The sequence below is a fragment of the Sprattus sprattus genome, assembly GCF_963457725.1.
Source record: "Sprattus sprattus genome assembly, chromosome: 12".
Classification (NCBI taxonomy): domain Eukaryota; kingdom Metazoa; phylum Chordata; class Actinopteri; order Clupeiformes; family Clupeidae; genus Sprattus; species Sprattus sprattus.
Window position 1 is genome coordinate 15503536 of NC_137910.1, and position 10000 is coordinate 15513535.

The 10000-nt window shown below is 43.2% G+C and overlaps 1 protein-coding gene across 1 annotated transcript in view; it reads right to left on the reverse strand.

Annotated features, from left to right (window-relative positions):
• Positions 1-7068: 7068 nt before the first annotated feature.
• The window catches only part of qkib (QKI, KH domain containing, RNA binding b), an 83306-nt gene continuing 80374 nt past the window's right edge, over positions 7069-10000 (reverse strand). The window contains exon 7 of the mRNA XM_080849227.1: positions 7069-9497. Coding sequence (XP_080705353.1) covers positions 9418-9497 — 80 coding nt within the window. The 3' untranslated portion in view covers positions 7069-9417. The remainder of the gene's footprint in view (positions 9498-10000) is intronic.

Genomic DNA, 10000 nt, shown 5'->3' on the forward strand with positions numbered 1-10000 from the left:
TTATTTATTAAATGTGTTTATTTATTTATCTTTGTTATTAGTATGTCCACTTCTCACTTTCCCCTTTTAATGTATCTTGTGTATACAGTGTATACACCCAACCCAAATGCTTTGGCAATACTGTAGAACGTTATGGTCATGCCGATAAAGCCTCTTTTGAATTAGAATTTGAATTGAGAGCTACAGAAAGAAAGAGAGTAAGAGGGATAGAGAGAGAGAGTGTGTTATAGTCATAGAGACAGAAAGCGTTAGAGAGAGAGTTGAGAAGAGAAAGTGTGAGAGAATTATAGAGTATCCCTCAACGAAGCCACTAGATTCGAAAGTGGTTGGAGTTGGAGTTTATTTGCGGTCTGCACAAACAAACCCAGTCATGGCTCAACACCCCTGGGGGGCATCTCTAGATGCGATCCCCCCCCCCCCCCCAGAAAAAAAAACCCTGGCCCCTGGGCTGGCTTATCTACATGGAGCAGAAAGCGGCTGGAGGGGTTGGCACTTCCAGACTGCTTACAGACACACACAGCACTCTAGCAACACCAGCAACAGCCAGAGGAGGAGAAGAGAGGAGGAGAGAGGGGAAGAGAGGACAAGGGGGAAGAGAGGAGAACAGAAGAGAAATGAGGAGGGAGAGGGTAGAGGGTAGAGGAGAAGAACAACTTTTAGAAAGGAGTGATAGACTGAAAGAGAAAGACAGAGAGATATGAAAGGAGGATGATGGAGAAGAGAGGATGGGAGGGAGATAGCAAGAGGGAGGCAAAAGTTCAGTTGTTCTCTGTTTTGGTGTTGACATTCTGGTGTAGACATTTCAGCCAAAAGTCTATGTTCATTTAAAAAAAACTGTGTGCCACATTTGTGCCACAATCACATATTGTTCTCCTGAAGTTTTTGTATTATTATTACTATGATGACAATGGCGATGATTATGTTTATTATTATTATTATTGTTTAAAAAAATTATTATCAGCATCAAAATCATCATTATTATTATTATTTGTATTATTATTATTTTAACTCTCATTTCCTCCTCCAACAGTTTTTGTTTTTTTTGACACCATTCCAGCGCTGACACGTCTGTCCTGATGCCATGTAGAGGTGTAGAGCGGTTGAGCTGTAGAGCTGTTCAGCGCAGCTTTTATGTATCTATGGCCGTTTGCTCAGTGGCAGCTGAGTAAGCGCGGCCATATGGAAATCCAGCCGTAGATGTCCACTCGCACGTGTGGAGACTTGAGGGTATGTTTTGTTTTTAACAAGCTTTTAATTCCGAGGACAATGAGACTTAGTGTAAAATGGAGCTACAACTTTATGAACTACTATTATAACTAACTATTATCTGAGGAAGACCTGGATGAGTGGGTTTATAAGGTGTCTAACTATCACACTCGGAGATCTGCGTGTTGTATACCCTAATGTTTTTAGTGTAACATGTTTGCTAGTGGAGTTATGAAGACTACGAAGAGGGTTAGTTAAGCTATTTGTGTTAGGGTTAGTTAAGCTCTTTGTGTTAGGGTTAAGGTTAGTTAAGCTCTTTGTGTTTGTCTCTGCCATGTTAGACTTTGATCTTTTACAGAAATATTCTTTTAACCAAATATGCCTTTATTCTCAAACACAGACGAGAAAGCAATATCCCTGTGTGAAGTAATGAGTGAGTCAGTGTGGGAATGAGACAGACGGACTCCAGCTGTTTGCTTTCATTTCTGTTTAAATATGGAGAAAAGGCATTTAATATTACCCATTACATACATAAAAAATACCATAGAAAAATACATTATAAAGTCATTACAATGGCTGTTAATACAGACATATTTTTTTTCATAGGCAATATTTGGGTAGACACACACACACACACACACACACACACCGAGAGCTTGATGAATTTGCAGACATGATGACATGTCCACACCAGAAGCATAAGCAATGGAGCTGGAGGTGTGTAGCTGCGGTGCAATGCAGGTGAGGGTGAAAGCAAGAACTCATATTGACTGGTTCCTGTGTGACTCAGACAACACATGAATCATCCCCCCCCCCAACACACACACACACACACACACACATTGAGTAGGGCTCCTCAGGGGTGGCACTTCTTATGAGGCTGTCTCTGCACAGATCACACTCCCAGCGTGTCTGCTCTCTCCTGGGTCTAGACTCACACACCCTGCGAATCAGCAGGCAATGTGTGTGTCTCTCTCACAAACTGGGTGGATCTGGACTGATTAATACTAAGGTGGTCTATTCGACAGGTAGTTCCAGTGGCAATATCTAACTATTCCCATAAAAACACTGTTTTGTAACCCAGCAACCTGTAATTATGTCATTCTGCTTCCTACTTCACTAACATGTGCACATGTTCCATTATTTGTAACTTTGTTGCATAGCAACAACCAACTACTGTTTTCCATCCCTGTAACATCTGTACGTATGAATTATATCCTCGATCTGTAATTCTAATCATTGGTTATAACGCAAATGATTATTAGTATTTTCATCATCGTCGTCGTCATTGTCATGGCACTGAAGAGTTAGTGACCAAAAAATTGCACTGGTGGCAGATTCTCGAACAGACATCTACTGCAGATAATATGCCCCACTCCTCATACACACACACACATCCCATGCCACTGAGCCAACTCTCAAGTACTACTTGGTATTGCGATACCTTGGTGTGCATCATACCATTGCAGACTTATGGCACTGTGACAACCCTATTAAGACCCAACCTTCACCGCCTTACACAGGCCAGATAATATCTGGAGGCTTGGGGAGGCTTATATTATACTATCAGAGGTTATAACATCAGCAGATAAAACATTACTATGGGTGTGAACATACTGTATAGGCCCACAGTGATAGCTGTCTGCTGCTGTTAATCACACTGACAGAGCTAGATAGGTAGATACAGAGCTTGGGAAAGGTGTCTAACATCAGCTCTCTCACTTGACTGGAATTGACTAACGATCTCAGCCTGGAAGTGAGATAAGACTAAAGTGTGCTGTCAGGACCCTATGTGCATACAGAGTCAGTGTCTGCTTTTGAGCAGGCATTGACAAAGACTCCTCAGGGGCTGAAGCATGCAGTGTTAATACATAACCCTGGGGCTCCCTGGACCACTGACTGCCTCAGTGCCGGGAGAGAGCTGCAGGCCCAGTAGGGACTCTGACTCAGTGCTGCAGGCCCAGTAGGGACTCTGACTCAGTGCTGCAGGCCCAGTAGGGACTCTGACTCAGTGCTGCAGGCCCAGTAGGGACTCTGACTCAGTGCTGCAGGCCCAGTAGAGTCTCTGACTCAGTGCTGCAGTGGAAGTAGATCTCTGTCAACAATCAAACCTTACAGGCTTACAGGGTGTCTGTCCCCAGGACATCTCTGCCATGTTCAACACACTTCCCCAGGACATCTCTGTAGTGTTCATCACACCTCCAGGGCCTATAGGAGGGAAGGCTAACCCTACCCAGACTGCACCAGGGAATGGACTCTGCCATGGAGCTGGTGGGGATCTGGTGAAGGCTGGTGAGGTCAATGCCGGGTCGCTGCCAGATGCATCTCAGCTTGGGTATGAGCGAACACTGAGATGGGTATGGGCACACACTGAGATGGGTATGAGCCCACACGGAGATGGGTATGAGCACACACTGAGATGAGTATGAGCACACTGAGGTGGGTACGAGCACACTGAGATGGGTATGGGCACACACTGAGGTGGGTATGGGCACACACTGAGATGGGTATGAGCACACTGAGATGGGTATGAGCACACTGAGATGGGTATGAGCACACTGAGATGGGTATGAGCACACTGAGGTGGGTATGGGCACACACTGAGATGGGTATGAGCACACTGAGATGGGTATGAGCACACTGAGATGGGTATGAGCACACTGAGATGGGTATGGGCACACACTGAGGTGGGTATGGGCACACACTGAGGTGGGTATGGGCACACACTGAGATGGTATAAGGTGGGTATGGGCACACACTGAGATGGGTATGGGCACACACAGAGATGGTATGAGCACGTCACTGTTCCAGTGACATTCAGGACAAGCTAGAGAGCTCTGGAGTACACTAGTGTTCTGCATGTACACTCTTTGGTGATCATCTACATGATGTCATCTCCAGAACTACACACGAATGTCCCGAATGACACTCCCATGCTTGAATAAGGCTTCAGATAGGACCCCAAATGAAAATGAATAACATCATGCATTCACGTATTTGATCTGTAAACACAGGTGAAATATGCAATGCTATGCTGTGCGTGTTTTTACATTGAATTTTAACACAGAGTTAAGACCTAATGCACTCAAGGTAAGCCAAACACAAACACCAATGCACTCACAGCTCACGATGGGTGCACCATTCACACAAGTATGAGCAAAATGTGTGTTCTGAAGTTGCCACCTCTGTAGTTAAATCTGCGTTTGCGTGCGTGTGTGAGTGTGTGTGTATGGAGCCCTGGTGTGGACATGACAGGCTCTGTGAGACTGTGAAAATGACAGTAGCAGAGGGTGAAAAAGGCACTTTGCTGCTTCCCCTATTTCAGCACCACTCTCCCAAGCGCTGCAGATGAAAGGAAAAGGCCATTTTGGTCATCGGAACCTCTTCTCCCACCACACAGGAAATAAGACAGAAATTAAACAGATTGTTTTCACTTGGTAAAGGGTTTGAGTGGCATCTCTACAAAGCAAAAAAGTAGAAAAGATTCACACATTTGGAAAAATATATTACTCTTCTGTTTGCAATAAAAAGCCCCCCCCCCCCCCATCCTATCAACAGGCAACCGTGTTGTGTTGTCCTCTTCGTTCTCCCCAGCTCTGGTGGGGGGATTCCAAGAATATACGTGGTTCATAATTCTCCTAGCAAAACAGGAGGTTTACCACTAACTCTGAGTTAACTCTCTCCCAGCAAAACAAAGCCATAGAGCTCTTCTATTAGGAGGTTTACCACTTACTCTGAGTTAACTCTCTCCCAGCAAAACAAAGCCATAGAGCTCTTCTATTAGGAGGTTTACCACTTACTCTGAGTTAACTCTCTTCCAGCAAAACAAAGCCATAGGGCTCTTCTATTAGGTTTACCACTTAACACTGAGTTAACTCTCTCCCAGGTTCGTCACTAACCCACATACGTGGAATACCCCCTTGGCCTTCTACTGAATGTGTGTATCTACATATTTCATACATTTGTACAGTTCATAGGCAAGTGTGGCAAACACATTTTCAGGGAGTAACAGCTGAAACAATCAGTCCTGTCTTTCAATCCAGGAATGCAGAGGGGCTTTTAGGACACACACATACTCACACACACACACACTCGTAAATAAGGATACACACACCCACATTCACAAACACACACACACTCACACAAATACACACACACACACACAACCGCCCGTACTCCAGATTAACACTCCCGTCGGTCAGTTTTGGGTGAAACCAGAGGGCTGGATTCAGAGCCAATTATGATTATGTCCAAACACTTGCCTCAACACATTACATTTCATATTCACAGACACGTGTGTGTGTGTGTGTGTGTTCATGGGGTGTTTGGGATGTAGGCCGTTGACATTGACAGGGCAAGTGTGTGTGTGTGTGTGTCCTTGGGTATAGTATACATGTTGGGCATATTGCTTATTGCTTGAGACTGCTTCGGTGTAGGTCCACAGAGGCAACAGATACTATCTTGTGTGTGTGTGTGTTTGTATGTGTATATAGGTGTGTGTGAGTGTGTTTGATGTGTGTGAGAGTGTATTTGATGTATGGGTGTGTGTGAGTGAGTGTGTGTGATGATAAACGGCTTTTGACCTCTGCAGCACATCCTCTTGTCAGAAGCTGAAGACTCTCCAGGCACAGACCAACGAAGGATGAGTAAGTCTTTTCATCCCTCTTTCCTCTCTCTCTCTTTCTTTCATTCGTTCGTTCTGTCTTTCTGCTCTCTTTGCTTTTTCATACCAGAGAAGAGAGATACAGGCAGGCAATGGGCAGGTCATCAGAGGGTGATGGGGTCAAAGTGGAGAGGTCACAGGGCAAAGGTCACAGGGCAGGGAGTCAGAGAGGTTAGTTGCCTGTGGTGGCTGAGTGGATTAGGAGACAGACAGACAAACAAGGAAAGAAATGCAGGGAAGAGGACAAGAAAGGGGTGGAAAGGGAGGGAGGAAGGGAAAGAAAGAGAAGAAAGGAGATTAGTCTCAGCTGGTGAAGGTTGGATGAAAACATGACAAGCAGGCTTTCAGCTGACTCTGAACCACTTCTGTTTCTGAATCTAGAATAGATCTAAATCTGAATCTAGAACAGATTTGTTTCTGAATCTAGAACAAATCTGTTTCTGAATCTAGACCAGATCTAAATCTGAATCTAGAACAGATTTGTTTCTGAATCTAGAATAGATATGTTTCTAAAGCTAGGACAGATACAATTTGGTATCTGGAGTGGATTCATGTCCGACTCTGGAATGAGTTTGTCTCTGACTCTTGAAAAGCTCCACATCAGACAATAGAACAGATCAGTATCAGAACCGGGAGAAGATCTGTCTCAGATGGTGGAACGGATGTGCTCCAGAGTCAGCTATTACTTGATAAATCTGAGGGTTCAGTCACATCAACAAGATCAGCTGGTGGCATGGTGGCATTCAGAGCTACACACAGAGCTAGGCTGTTGGGTAATTTAGTGACTGGAGTGTGAGATCGCACAGAGCTAGGCTGACACCAGGAGCCTGTTAGAGGGGCAGGCAGGAGGGGGCGATAGGACGAGGAAGTACAGACAGGAGTAAACGAGCGCAGTCCAAATGATCAGGGTTAGTAACAGTTAGGTGGATGGAGAGGGGGAGGGGCTTTGGGTAGGATGAGGGAGGGGCTGTGCGGATGACAGAGCATCTTCACTTCCTGAAAGCCATTAAACACCTATCACTAATCTGGTACAGAATCTACTAGGTAATAAAACACATTTAATAATATTTATAACATTTATAAATGTTTATAGGTAGATAATAACCACAGTGGGGTAAAGAAACAGGATGCCTTGCATTTGTTTGCACTCAATACATTTTTTATTGCTGTTTTTCTTTTTCAAAATCTTTTTGTCTATGTACAACAGCATAAAAATCTTTGCCTTAATCATAAAAAGCAACACTACAAGGTATTGTTTTTCTTCTTCTTCTTCATCTATAGCATAGTAGAGCCATGTTGGTTTGCACCGGGGGCTCGCAGGAGCCAAAGACTCCCCCCATTGCCCCCGGCACAGCCACACACCCCCTCACAGGACCATCATATAAAATGCTCTGGCGTACAAAGACTGAAAAAAATGTCCCGTCACTTATATAAAGCCCTACTGGATATCAAAAAATATAGGAAGTATTCTAACATGGCTATCAAGCTGCTAAGATGCATATTTCTCTTTCCTAAAAATAGCCCTCTATAATCTCAACTGCTATTTCTTTGCAAAATACAAGTAGAATCTGACATTTCATATACATTCCTGCTTTATATACTTTTAATATATATGCATATTTAATATATATATTTGTGTATATTTAAAGAGGCCACAAGTAAATACTATTTTCTTTGCAACAATTAAAAATAACAAATAAAATAAAAGACAACAATAAAACAACAGAGACTTACAGTAAAACACAAAGACATGTCTCAAGTGGATTTTGTTTTTAAAGTAACTGTGAAGCATTTAAACACTGCACACACACTCACTAAACACACACATACACACGTGCACACCTACTCGACACCTATCATCTGTGTGACTGAGGTTTGATGTTATATTTTTTTCCAACATGGCTGCCCTCATGTGGAGCATAGCGCAGTAGTGTGTGCTGGCAGGAAAGTGTGTGTGTGTGTGTGTGTGTGTAAGTGTCATCGTACACACATTAGGGTGTGTTTTGCTGTCTCTCACATCAAGTGAAGGAGAGACACAAAGATGGACATTAGAGGACAGATGTGTGTGCTCTCTTCACCACATCACACACACACTTCCTTTACAATAGCACATATATTCTCACTCACACACACACACCCACACCCACACAGGCTCCTTTCACTTTATCACACACATACACACCCACACACACACACACACACACCCACGCTCCCTTTACCATAGCACACACATACACATACACAAACACACACACACATACGCATCTTTTACCATAGCACACACATACATACACACACACACACACACACATACACACACACATACACACACACACACACACACACACACACACACTCCTGCTTCAACATCCATGTCAGATATCCATAAGGTCTCAGAGGGTTTGCTTGACAACAGTAGTACCATGATCAAATAAAACGCACAAAAATATAAAAATTTAAAATAAAACACAGACACAGTCAAAAACAAAATGAACACAAATAATCAGTTTGATTTTCACCAATCCTCTGTGGTGAAGACACACACACACACAAAACACACACATACACAATTGTCTAATGTCTATATCATTCACTCACACTACCACACATTACAATGGCCTGAATCCAATCCAATTCATACTTAACACTTCTTTCAGTATCGTATAAGTACATTTTCACATTAGCAGAAGAAGACGTAGGTGAAACTCCAGACCATAAATTCACTGCACTGACTCCACAAGCACACAAACATACACACACACACACACACACACATACACAAGCACACGGCTGACTCCACATACAGGCCTTGGCGAGATGCTGAGTTCAGTGTTTCCGGGAAATTATTAATGAAACAGTCCGGTCTCAAAAGCCTTCGTGCTCAGACAAACACGCACAAACACACACCTTCACTCTCATGCAGACATACATAAAAGTGCTATTAAAATTATATGTGTGTGTGTGTGTGTGTGTGTGTGGGTGTGAATGGGACTTTAAGTTTGGTTGAGTGCAAAAGAGCTGGTCGACACAGATGATAGGCTTGGTCAGGGAAGTGTGTGTGACCTGGTTGTGGAATGTGTCTGCATCCGAGTGTGTCCAGTGAGACAAACACACAATGAAATTCAAACGTCTATTACTGGTCATAAGCATCCGTTCACAGCCATCCTGTTTCACAGCCATCCAAATAATGTGTGTGTGTGTGCATGTGTCTGAGTATGTTTGTGTGTGTGTGTCTGAGTATGTGTGTGTCTACTAAAGTCCAACGTTATTACAGCTTCATTACAGAGTAACAGTTTGGAACTTTCAGAACAGAACTTTCTTCATTAGGTTCCGGGTCAAAGTTTCTCTCTGTTTCCAGTTATTTGTTTGTTTGTTGTTTATCTATTTTTGTTTATATTTTCATTCTTTCTGAGGCATGGGTGAGGAAGACAGATGCTTAACTAACCTCGGTCTGTTTCCAGTTGTTTGTTTGTTTGTTGTTTATGTATTTTTGTTTTCATTTTCATTCTTTCTGATGCATGGGTGAGGAAGACACTAAAGACGCTAAACTAACCTCGGTCTGCGGCCAGAACCCTTTGGTAGGGGTGGACACGCAGGTCGTGCCTCCTAATCTTAGCCGCCACCGCACCTGCTAGGGAGTAGCGACATCATCATCATCATCATCATCGTCATCATAAACATCATCATCATCATCGGTTATCATAGCATCAATCAGACTGTTCATTACAATTTATCAGAGACGCAGAAGCAGAGTAACAGTCTCCACAGATGAAAAAAAAACAACACGGAAAGAAGTCATCTAAATCAGTTCATCAAACCAGGAGGCTCCCACAGAGTAGTGATCCAACTGTGGACATTAACAAATGATGGAAAAAAACAATAGAAAGTACATGATAAAAAACACACATATTTAAGGCACAAATAATACTTTTCTCTTTTATAGGTTTAGCACACTTGAGCTGTAAAAAATTCACATCGTAGCACTTAGCGGAAATAATAATCATCATTTTTTTTAAACACAGGGTGGTCAAAGCCACTTGGAACACATCTTGGCAACCGTTTGATGGACAACAGGACGAGCCTTTGGGCAGACAAAGGGGGAGGCTTGGCTAGTCAAGTGAGCTGACCAGG